This window comes from Globicephala melas, chromosome 4 (genome assembly GCF_963455315.2).
Source record: "Globicephala melas chromosome 4, mGloMel1.2, whole genome shotgun sequence".
In the NCBI taxonomy this organism is placed as follows: domain Eukaryota; kingdom Metazoa; phylum Chordata; class Mammalia; order Artiodactyla; family Delphinidae; genus Globicephala; species Globicephala melas.
In genome coordinates, this window is record NC_083317.1 from 25,805,127 (window position 1) to 25,817,909 (window position 12,783).

The 12,783-nt window shown below is 39.1% G+C and overlaps 1 protein-coding gene across 2 annotated transcripts in view; it reads left to right on the top strand.

The window, feature by feature from the left end:
- Positions 1 to 245: 245 nt before the first annotated feature.
- Positions 246 to 12,783, top strand: part of C4H21orf91 (chromosome 4 C21orf91 homolog) — a 31,802-nt gene continuing 19,264 nt past the window's right edge. Inside the window, exons 1-2 of one of the 2 annotated variants that reach the window (XM_030877741.3) lie at positions 246 to 356; positions 1,587 to 1,720. In XM_030877741.3, coding sequence (XP_030733601.1) covers positions 1,594 to 1,720 — 127 coding nt within the window. In that variant the 5' untranslated portion in view covers positions 246 to 356; positions 1,587 to 1,593. Of the gene's footprint in view, positions 357 to 538; positions 648 to 1,586; positions 1,721 to 12,783 lie in introns of those variants that run through there. The other variant, XM_030877739.3, reaches the window with a different exon arrangement.

Consider the following 12,783-nt stretch of genomic DNA (forward strand, 5'->3'; position numbering starts at 1 on the left):
CAGGGGAGGGGCGCCCCATTTCCAAGACAATCTGTAAAAAATAAGCTTCTGTATTTAAGATTATCCCTAAATTATGAAACTTGAAAACGAACTTTCCCCTCATTAAATACTTCAACTGGCACCTAACTCAAAGATCAAATGATACTATTTTGCTTCAGTCTACCGATTTCACACGAAGTTCCACCCACGCATCTCTGGCCCTCTCACCCATCCACTCGTCACTTTTCTGCCCCCGCCCCTGCGGCCCCCGCCCGGGGGCAGTAGTTTCCACTACCCTGAAGGGGGAGGTGGTAACGGACTCCTCTATCTACTTGCCTAGAGGAGGGGGCGTGCGAGGAGCTACCTTCCACAGAACGGTAAGAGACCCCGGCCAAGAGGGGCGGAATCAAGAGAAAATTCGAGTTGAGGCCGCGGCGTCGGTGCAGCAGGGAAGCGGCGGTGCCCGCGGCCGCCGAGCGAGCGCGCGGCTTCGCTATCAGCCGCGCCGTCCCCCATCCCCCCCAGAGCCTCCAAGGGATGGCACCGGCGGGAGGGGGCGGGGCCGGCGCACGGCAGCCTTCTTCGCTGCGGCCGCCTGCGCTGCGGCCGGAAACAATAGTGGAGGAGCCTGGGCCGCGCGGATCGGCGGCGGCGCGCGAAGCCGGACGGTAAAGCCCCAGCTCCCCTGCCCCCGACTGCCTGCGCCCCGGTCCCCGCACCCTCGGTCCAGCCGCTTTCGCACTCTGAGCCACGCGGCCCCTGGCGCTGCTCCGCGCGGGCTCCCCCGACGGACGGTCGGAGAGAATGACACGGGTTCGCGGCACCCTGAGGGGCAAGCGCGCGCCCGCAACGCCGCGGACCCGGCTCCCAGAGGCGCTGAGTCTAGATGGACCAGCTGCCGTGGCCCTCGAACGCCTTCTTCCTGGGTGGGTGGAAGCCCGGGGCGAGGGGACGCGGCGCTCCCGCCGGCCGGGCTCCGGGACCCCCAGCCTTGCTTGGCCACCCCGCCTCCGGCCGTGCCCGGGCCGCACAGCGGAGCCGCTGCCCGACCTTCCGTGAGGATGCTTTGTAAGCGGCCGGGCCCCCTCCCTAGTGTTCACTTTTCCATGTGCATTTTCCTGCCCCGGATCTCGAATAGGAAACCTCGCTACGCCGAGCTAGCGAAACGCATCTGAGGTTCCCACAATGAAGTTAGCAAAGCAGTGTCCCGAGCTAATCGTTCGTCCTACCTTTAACAGCGTTAAGTAGGTTGACCCCGGTAGCTGAATAGGTGTCGCTGCTAAGATCATTCACCTACTCAGGGATGGGGGTGGGCTAGAATACCCGAAAACTGCTTTCCGTCAGACCCCGTCAACTAAATAAAACACAAGACCGAAAAAGGCGCTTAGGCGTAGTGTCACTTACGGCTAGGCTTTAAGTTTTACTAGCTTTGTGTCTTTGCACAATAAAAGTATAATATTGAAGTACAAGTATTGCAATGCTCGTTTGATGGGGCTGTTGCTTTAGATAACCTGAACAGCATCCTTTGTCTTCCTAGAAGTTCCTAATATTGCCGTTAATAGCAAGTTCTTGAAATTGTGTAACTTTCTTTTTCTGTTTCTTAACAGGGGCACTATGAACGAAGAGGAGCAGTTTGTAAGCATTGATTTGAATGATGACAACATCTGCAGTGTTTGTAAACTGGGAACAGACAAAGAAACACTCTCCTTCTGCCACGTTTGTTTTGAGCTAAATATTGATGGTAAGGACACAGTGTAATTAATTTTATGGCATGAACTTTACAGAACTATTTTATGCTGAACTAGTTACAAGGTAAAACTAAAATTTCTTGAATGATTGTAAATTGTGTCAAGTAGGAAGTGGAGATCTGTTAAAGATAAGGGTTTCTGGAAATGAAACTGAAGGTAGCACAGCTATGAATTTAAGAGAAACTTTTTTTTTTTTAACTCCCACAGCATTAATCCCAATTTTACTAATATAAAAATGAGGAATGAGTATTGACTAGTAAACTTTGCTGGTTTGAGAGCTTAAGTTGTCAGATTTTAACATACGTGTGTGTGTGTTTTGTTTTGTTTTAATATTAAGAAATAACATAACCAAACATTTACATTGATAGGCGAATGTAATTTTATTCTTTTGGCCTACCGTGCTAGTACCTAATTGAGGTGAGCTATAACTTTTTTCCCCAGTGCTATCTTATTATCTGCAACACATTTTAAAATTTTTAGATAACCTCTTTTCGGTGATCACACACACCTTTAAACTAAAAAGGCTTTTAAAATTTCTCAGTAGTATCTCTAAGAGTATACGAAAAAGAGTTCTCCAAATACTTAAAAAAAAATCTCTATTAAAGTATTTGGGTTGGTGCACAATTAATGTGTCTGTGGGTATCAGTAGTTTGTCCCTGAGAAACATGTGGGATATGTTTTCTTAATCTTGATGTTACCGTGATAAATTCTGATTTTTTTTTTAATATTTGAGTCACACTAAAAAAGAATCTTAATATTCTGGCAATAAAAAAAGTTGGCCTGCCATTTGAATTTTGAATTGTAACATTTCAGTAGAGAGATTTTGTTAGATCTTTAGATTAATTTGTATTATCACTACTTGTTCTATTTATTAAATAGGAAATATCAAATGTTCTTGCCATTAAAAAAAAATAGGATTATGTACCTTGAGATTCCTATTAAGACTTGTTTTTCAGAAATTGTAAGCGCCAAATTAATATATATAGATACTCTGTAGTAAAAGTCAAAATTATAACCATAAGTAGACTACTAAAAACATGTAGAGTTAATTATATGACATTCATTTTCCATTTAAGATCATATTGGTTTTGACAGTTTTGCCATTGTACTCAGAACTGTAGTTGCTAAACATGATAATCGATGGAAGATCATGGATTTCCTGTGGGTTGCATAGAACGCATAAAACTTTGGCTTTAGTAAATGTAGCATTATAACTAATTTCAAAGGGGTGACTTAAAAACATGATTCTTCTGTAGCATTTAAATTACCATGTCCTTAATCATGCTAGAGTGAAAGATATTAATGTATGTTCTTTAGAAATAGAGTTGGCCCTATACATTCTTTTACATTGTAGATTTTAGTTTTAGATGGGCAAAGGCATTAGAAATGACTCAGCCAAACCTGTATTTACATTGAGGAAAACTGGCAACCAGGTAGTTGGACTGTTCAAGGTTGCTCTAGCAGTAATGGCAAGCTGTTGTTATGTGCCAGGCATTGTACTAAGCACCTTACATGGATTATCTATTTCAGCTCAAAATAGCTCTGGGATGGCTACTATTATCCATTTTAAAGTTGATGGAGTCTAACCTTCAAGACCTAAAAAATGCACTTTGAAGTTGCCCAGCAGTGAATGACAGTGCTGGGCTTTGAAGCCTGCCAATCTAGTTCTAGTATATGTGATTTTAATTCCATTGATCTACTGTCAGTAGTTATTTTAGTTGATAGGGCTAATATTAGAAACCTGTTTTCCTGAGTCCTAATTGCTCTCCTTGATATTCGGTCAGCCAACTTTTCCTTATCAGTGCTTCCTGCTAAATCATTAGTGTTGTTCATGCTGTGATAGGATTTATCTACAGAAATGTAAACTTTCATATTTGCTTTTCTAGCCTGTTTTTAATGCCTTTTAACTGGTTCTTCATCATTGTATAGAGAATATACAAGTATTCCTCAGGTACCATCTTATAAATATTTCATCTCTGATAACATTTATCTCAATATATAAGCTTGTCATAAGCCCTATGTGTTGAAATAAGAGTTGTCTTTAACTTAAAAGACGAAAATTATTCTCAATTTGTATTAGAACTCTATATTCTATGTACACTCAAGGTTGTATATTTTTAAATGCCAATTAAATCTTCATAAGAAAAATTATTTTAGAATTTTCTTCTCAATTTATCTGAAGTCAATTCCTAGATCTCACAGATACAATACATTTTATATTTACTACAGTGATGAGCTTGTGCATATAACCATTTTAATATCATGAGATTTTTTTTCTAAGTATTAGGAATTTTAGGGGAAAAGGAGGGAAATGAGAACGCTGAATTCCTCAAAATTTCTATTTTTATATCAGTATACAGGTTTTTATTTTTATTTATTTATTTTTTTGCAGTACGCGGGCCTCTCACTCTTGTGGCCTCTCCTGTCGCGGAGCACAGGCTCCGGACGCGCAGGCTTAGCGGCCATGGCTCATGGGCCTAGCCGCTCTGCAGTATGTGGGATCTTCCCGGACTGGGGCACGAACCCGTGTACCCTGCATCGGCAGGCGGACTCTTAACCACTGTGCCACCAGGGAAGCCCAGTATACAGGTTTTTTAAAAATCAATGGTAAAAAGTGATAATAAAGTAATCACATACCTGAAAAATAACAAAGTCTGTTCTTTGTCAGTAAACCTTTTTAAACGTTTTTGAAGTTTTCTTTCCCCTACCAAATTCTCAGCACAGTGCCAATCAATAAATAGATAAGAGGGACTTTAAAAAAATATGACATTTAACTTTACTATTTTTGGTATAACTTTTTTGTAGTATGGTAATGTTGCCTGTTACTTGGTTTCTTAGCTTTCTAATTGCTGAGTTTGCTCTAAAGCCTTCTATTCTTTTTTCAGCTAAGAGGCTAGATAAAAATTTTCTTGGAATTTTTAGGGTAGTTTTGAGTCCACAGGTTTGTAGTAAACAAAAATATTTTACACCTTTTGGATTGTTACTTATGTCAAATCAAAACTGCGCTAATCAAGTGTTGCTTATGTCAAATCAAAACTAGTCTAATCAAAGTTTTTAAAATGTGCTCATGCATATATTTATAAAATTAAGATGAAAGAAAGAAATAACAAAAGACAGTCTAATCTTGTAGGAGAGATTTCATATTCTGAGCTTGGCTCTAAGTTGCCTTTTTTTCTATGACTTTACAGTACTTAAAAGTAAACGAGTACCTACATTTCATATACTTTCAACCCATAGGTGATATACTTCAAGGACCTAATAAATGCACTTTAAGGAGATTGATGGGGGGGCACTTATAATTCACCATTAGAATTACTTGTCCACTTCTAGGATTAGGAGATAGCTGCTTAAACTTCTTAATACTGATGGCCTGTCCTTGACACTAAGACGCTATATGCATGAATGATCAAATACATTAATATGCCTCATGGTTCATGGTGCTAAAATCTCTAAAGTTATTTACCAACTACTATTACCTAGGCTATTAAGTCTGGGAGGAAGGTAGCCCAGAGTGGTCAGGAGCCAGTAATGAAACTCAACTGTAATATAAGAAAGTCAGAAATGAAACTACAGCTGGGGGATGGGAGAGAGATCCAGGGCTCCAATCTATTACTTCATACTGTCAGTTTTCATTTTGTACCAAAATACTGTGCAAATAGTTAGTATTTGTACCTTCCTCTAATAATTGACTTCCTTTCTATTCTATAGAGAGAAACTTTTTTTTTTTTTTTTTTTTTCCCCCTGTACACGGGCCTCTCACTGTTGTGGCCTCTCCTGTTGCGGAGCACAGGCTCCGGACGCGGAGGCTCAGCGGCCATGGCTCACGGGCCCAACCGCTCCGTGGCATGTGGGATCCTCCCAGACCGGGGCACGAACCCGTGTCCCCTGCATCGGCAGGCGGACTCTCAACCACTGCACCACCAGGGAAGCCCGATCAGTTCCTCTTATGCCAAAGTTTTCAGTGTGAGTTGATCTTGCTAGTTGATAAGTAAGCATTTTTAATGCCTACTGGTCCATCTTGGACTGTAAAATCCATCTCAGACTTCATTTTCCTCTAATTCGTTGAACTGCCCAGGAACTTTTCTAGAAACAGACCCTAATGCAGATCCTTAGTAATCTTTCCAGCAAGAGAAGTCTATAGGTGTTTTCTCTTGATTAAGGCACCAGTGAACCCAGTGCTCACTTTTAATTTCATTCTTCCTTGATTCTCTGTGTCTTTGACCAAAACATGGTTCACATGGTCAGTAGTCAGGAAGCAGTTTGAATCTTGCAGTTTGAATCAAGCAGTTTGAATATTGAAGCAATATTAAATCTTGACTTAGCTTGGAAGTCAAGATTGATTATTAACTACTCAAAGCCTGTCAACAGCTCTTCCTTTGACTTGCTTCTGGCACATCAGCATCTTTCCACTTAAATAAAAGCCCACCACTTTACTTGTGATAAGGACACTGTATATTGCTAATTCAATCTGGCATTAACCTCTTTCTCTTGTTTCCCGTAATGACAAACATCATGCCTTGCTATTAACTAAAAGAGCACTTTTAAATATAAAGCCTAATATGCCTTTTGAACTTCAGCTTGGCTATCTTTGATATACTTAGAAATACAGATGAAAGGTTTATTTTTTCTTTAACTGCCTTTTAATTCTACTTTAAATAAATTTGAACACTTTTTAAATGGCTCTGATAGTAAAATCTCATTATTTGGACAGGAGTAGGGAGGGTAGAAGTGAAATGTAGGTTTAATTGGTGATAACTTTAAATTATAGAATATTTTTTAAAAATAAAACTAGGCTAACAACATCTGGTAAAGACTTGTGACTTAACTAACAACCCATATCTGAGGAGCCAGGTTCCAGATTCTTATCCCAGTCCTAGTAATGGTGGCCTCTTTTTAGTTACTCCCAACTTTTTCTCCTTTTAACTTTAAGCTGTCTAATTTTAAAGTCTAGGATGAATTTAAAATTGAGATCATACATGAATTTCAGTTGGAATGGTGTATTCTATTAGGAGTTAGGTCTGGCTGTATGTAATAGAAAATCCAAATAATAATGATGAAATAAAATGGAATGGATATTTATATGTCTCATATTAAAAGAAGTTGAGTCTGGAGTTGGTATGGTAGCTCCATGATCAGAAAGACCCAAGCTGCTTCTGTTTTTCTAATCCACTTTCCTTAACACATATATATATATATTTTTTTTTTTGCGGTACACGGGCCTCTCACTATTGGGGCCTCTCCTGTCACGGAGCACAGGCTCCAGACGCGCAGGCTCAGCGGCCATGGCTCATGGGCCCAGCCGCTCCGCGGCATGTGGGACCTTCCTGGACCGGGGCACGAACCCATGTCCCCTGCATCGGCAGGGGGACTCTCAACCACTGCGCCACCAGGGAAGCCCCTTAACACATATTTGCCATCGTCAGTCATCTCATGAGCCAGGGTGGATGCTAGAACTCCAGCCATTGCTTCCTTATTCTCAGACAGAAAAGAAAGGACATCTGACAAAAGATACATGTTAGCATTCTCTCCTGCATCTAAAAAGGAGCTTTTCCTAAAGTCCCACCTAACAATTTCTTATACATTCCACTCCCCTTTCAAGAGAAGCTGCTCCAAATAAAATCAGTGTTTTCCAAAGAAAGGGACAAAGGACATTGAGTATGCACCTAGCAAAATCGGCCATAGAGAGGCCTTTCTGGTAATTAAAGGTTACCACATTGAAGACAAACTATTTGAGCTATAACTAAGACCAACAAGTAATGCTCTGGTGATTCTTCTAACCCAGGAGTTTGAACTGGAAGGGATTTTTAGAGAATGAGGCATTGTATTCTGAGGATGGGCATGCAGCCAGATCTCATGTGAACTTGTTGCCAAAAAGCTTATAAGAATTTTCAAGTTTCTGACCCATCTCGGTACATAAAATGTGATGTTTAACGCTACTGCTCATTATCGGTAAGTTAGATGTTACAAACTTAGGAAAACCACTTCCTGCTTTCTCCCAGCCTCTGTTCATGACAGACTAACATGGTAATGCCACCTTCCTCATACCTTTACAGGAAAGATTGCTTTTCTACAGCTGGATACATCTGCTCTAGTGATTGAGCATGTGGGCCTTGGGCTCAGACCTGGCCTTGAATCTTGACCCTGCCACTTACTAATTGGGTTTTCTTGGCGAGATACCTAAGTTTATTGTGTCATACTGGTTCTCAAATGTTACCAGTAAGAGCAGTTTTATATTTTTATTTCTTAATCTTGAAATTATTGTGCCAGAATCTAATTCAAAAGGCTGAACTCAGAAGGGATTGACACAGAAGGGATTCAGATCAGGTCTCTGGTGTCAGAGCAATTGTAACCATTGTGAGAAATGGACATTGACCTTTGCCATATTTTAAGTTTTAAATTGCAGACCAGCCCTGCTATGTTGATGGCATTCACTTATTGGTTTTGCTAATGCCTCTGATTAGTCCTGATAATCTTTGTAGTGTCTTTTTTGTTGTTGTTGTTTTTTACGTTGGCATGCTCTGTCCTAGACCTTCCATTGTCACTCTGTCTGGGCTTTAATGGCCTTTTATGCGCTGATATGTAGCAGATCTCCTCCTACCTCTTTCTCCCCACCCCCAAGCTACACATCTATATATGCAACTAGTTTGTAGACATCTTCACTTGTATAGCCCATAAGTACTTCCAACTACATGTCTAAAGTTAAACTATTATTCCTGTACCACGTGTATCTCCTTTCAAAATGAATGAGTAAATAAATTAAATAAGTGAATTCCCCTCCACCCCCGCGATCAGAAGTGTTGGGGTTGGAAGCGCACTGTGGAGAAGGTACGGACTTACATGCCTGGCGAAAATGCGTGCAAGGCAGCGCCGCAGGAAAGAACCTGCCTGCCCTGGCGCTTGGAAAGGCACTTCTCAAAGCGGTCTTCCCTGCCCTAGCACTTCCCGCCCCTGCCACCGCTGTCAGCCCCAACCTGCTTGTCCTCATAGCGCCCTTTCCTTCATGGCACTTGCTATAATTTGTTGCTGTAACTATTTGCTTATGTGTTTGTTTAATGCGCCACCCCTCCCCCATTTCTAATTGCGTAAAGACATGGATTAGAGTCTTTTATTTACTAGTATATAATCAACAGTAGTACAAGGACTGGCAAGAAGTTATGAATGAGTATGTGATTGATCAGTGAATCAGTCTAAAGGAGACTTGAGAGAACTGTCTTTTTTTATATTTTTCCCTTAAACTGGCTCACAGTGAAACTCTTCTGCTATTTTTCTGCCCTTTCACAGAATTGCCTGAGACCTTTCTGGAGTCTCGGAAAAGTTTTACAAATTTTACTAATAGAAGAACTTTGTATCATATTCAAAAGAAAAATGCAGCGAATAATACTAAGAGTGATATATGGTTATCTTTTTTAGTCAGGAAGGTAGAAAACAGACATAGTATTTTTCTCCAAACACAGAGTAAGAAGTCTTAAACAGAGCTGTGTTTAGAGTGGGAGTTTCTACATTCATTTACACACTGCAACTCTTGTTATTCAGAACACCTCAGCATAGTGATGTTTGCTCATAATGATGACCCCCAAGGTATTTGATGATCCAGAGTTCCTTTTAAATCAGTAATAATAAAAGTATGTTCTTTAAATCAATGATTTTAAGTTGAAAACAAAGAAACAATATACAACCCAGAATATCTTATTAATAGAAACATCATAATTATAAATAAAGGATTTGTTAAAATAGATAAAAATGACATTCTGATTCAAATTCATAATTCATTCCTTCCAGTGTATTGACAAAGATGAAAAAAAATGTTTTATGAGTTATACGGAAACAAATTAAACCTAGATTGAAAATCTTTTAATACTTAGGTCAAAAATATTAATATCTATTCTCAGAAAAGGGATGCACTTTTCATGGTTGAAATAATTTGAATAACTGTTACTAGAGAGTTTATAAAGAGAAATTAGCTTATCTATTCTCAGAAAAGGGATGCACTTTTCATGGTTGAAATAATTTGAATAACTGTTACTAGAGAGTTTATAAAGAGAAATTAGCTTCCCAGAAATAAAGAGTAATTTTTCTGTTGCATGCAAAATAATGCCTGTGAAGAAAGAAGACAAAGATAAGTTTCTGTCTCTACTCTGGAAGAAGTGAAATAATCACTCTCTAGTTGGGAGAAGCTAGTCCAACTGTCAGATACTTAAGGGATTTACACTTTTAGGTAAGTGACTTACCTAAATAATTGAAGTCAGTATTGTTTGTCAGGTATTCTGTGTTACATGCATCATTTCGTTCTTAATACAACTATATGAGCTAGGTGCTAGCTTATCCCAATTTGATGAATGAGGGAAATGAGTAGAGAGTCTGGGAAACTAGTCCAAAATCACACAGGTTGGAAGTCCAAACCTAAGGTATCTGATTCCAAAAAGTCCAAGTGCCTAAATCATTTCTCCTTCCAAAAAAAATTACATGAACTCTTAAGAATCTAGGAGATATTAAGTAACTTTCAGGCAAAGTTACAGATGAATTACACAAATGTGAATGTTCAAGCAAGGAACAAAATTTGGGTCTCAAGAAATGCTTGCTTTTTAAAAGTTACTTCTACCTATGATATTATTTGATTAATACACATTTGGTGGAATATCCAAAAATAGACATTTCTCATGACCTAAGAGAGTGGGATGATGCAATCTCCATATAGATTACAATCTAAATAGTCTGTCAAGAAAATGTGGTCTTTTAGAACTCTTGGATTAGATTGATGATTATCAGAGAGGAGGAAAGAACTAGGAAGAAGAGACGCACACATGACAGTCTTGCTAGTCCCTGCCTAGAAGGAACAAGGAAGTTGAGCTGCACACTGACATTTGCTACAGAATCATACAGGTGGCAGCTGGTGATGAGGCAATTCTAACACTGCTCTCCGTCCTTCCAACCATTCAAGTAATAGAGGCTAACATACTTATCCTGATTAGTCTTCCTCTGAAGACAGAATAGGGTTCTAAGTAAGTGGAGGCAGACAGTGCAAACAACAGTGAAAAGATTAGCACCAATCCTGGAATTGCACGCTATCTCCCTTTTGCTCATCTGCCCCGGTAGTCGCCTGGAACACTTTTCCGGAAAGAGAGAGAAGAAACAGGTGATAAGACAACATAACTTTATAAGGCACTGTAGATGTTCAGAGGTGCTTTTACAGCATCTTAATTTAATCTCCACATTATAAAGGATATTAACATTCTGAATTTCAGATAAGGTGTTACATGCAAAATGTATAAATGATTGAAATCAAAGTGGCTAAGTAACGCTGCAGAATTATCAAAATGTTATCAACTATAGTTCTAGATAGAGTGGATTTAAATTATTCTAATCCAGTTTGGCACACATTAGGATTTAGATAAGGGGAATAAACCCATTAAACACTGAGCCTTGGATTTATAGTTTGTAATAAAGGGGGACAGTGTCTGTTTATTTACAAAAAAATTTAAACTAGTGTATCTATTTCTGTTAGCTTTTTGGCATTACTGTCTCAACTGTAAAACAGTAAGGCAAAATAATGGTTTGTGTGTACCCATCAAAATCTGAATCTCAGAGTTAAAGCTATGTTCATAGCAATTTTTATACACATTGATTAAGTAAATATTAATTGAGCAACTGCTGTGTGCCAGAAATTGTTCTGGTAGCTAAGGATAAGGCAGTTAACAAAACAAACATAAACTTGTGAAGCTTACATGAGAGGACGGAAAAGACATCAGAATAAGTTATATGGTACATTGGAAGGCGATATAGGATTATTTGCCTTTTATGAAGAATAAATTCAATCGCTGATACATTTTTCCACGTATTACCTTACATAAAATTCACAGTTAGTGTTTATTTCCTATATAATGTGGAGATTAAAATTAATAGACAGTAAAAACGCCTTCCATCCTCTAAAGTGTTATACAGATATACTTAAATGACATCTTTAATATCTAAAACTCATGATAACTGGTGTAATAATATCTACAATGAATTTAGTGAATGATAATTACTAGTCTGGCTTTTTTTTGTTTTTTTTTTTTATTTTTGGCTGCGTTGGGTCTTCGTTGCTGCGTGCAAGTTTTCTCTAGTTGTGACTTGCAGGCTCTAGAGCGCAGGCTCAGTAGCCGTGGCTCATGGGCTCAGTCGCTCCACGACATGTGGGATCCTCCCGGACCAGGGCCCGAACCCACGTCCCCTGAGTTGGCAGGCAGATTCTTAACCACTGCACCACCAGGGAAGCCCCCAGTCTGTTTTGAAAACAGAGTTCACATGTTGAAGTTTGGTGTTATTGGAGGGGAAGTGTTTCAAAATTAACATGAAGTCCTCTTTTATTCCTATATTTTTATCTTCAAATATTAAAGAGGATCTTTAGTATCTTTAAGTGTTGGGAAAGATTTTAAAGGTTTTGTATTCTTACTACTTCCTCATTAACACTGTTCGCAGTATTTGCCCTGAGCACATTTCTGTTATTTAGTATTAAAGTATCTTTTATAATCTTGACCAAATCTCACCAGAATAATTTCAGTATATCAACCATCAAGTTTCAATTCAATGTCAATCAACATTTTGGCTATATTTCTACTACAAAGTAGAATAAATACAATATAATAAAATATAATTCCTATATAGTAAATCAGACAGTTCTCCATAAAACTCAGCCTTAGATTACTAGTATATTTACTAACCAAATGAAATAGCAGTCGTAAGTATCTGCAGAAAGAAAATATCACAATTCTCGGTAGAGACTAATTACAGAACAATTTAATTTCATGCTTCTTACATTCTGTCTCTCTTTTCTACCACCCACTCTTCCTTCATTTATTTATCCTCTCCTTCATTTGTTTTATCATATATTGACACATCATCTTGCCTACCTACAGTTATCTTCTCCGTCGTAACCTGGCAGATTGACCAAAAAGATGATTAGAATGGCAGAAATGCTCATGTCGCCCATGTTTAAAAAAGAGAAAAAATCAAGGGAAAAAGCTTTCCTCTCTTTCCCTTAAGCCATAGTTCTTGAAAGAGCAGTGTTCATTCATTT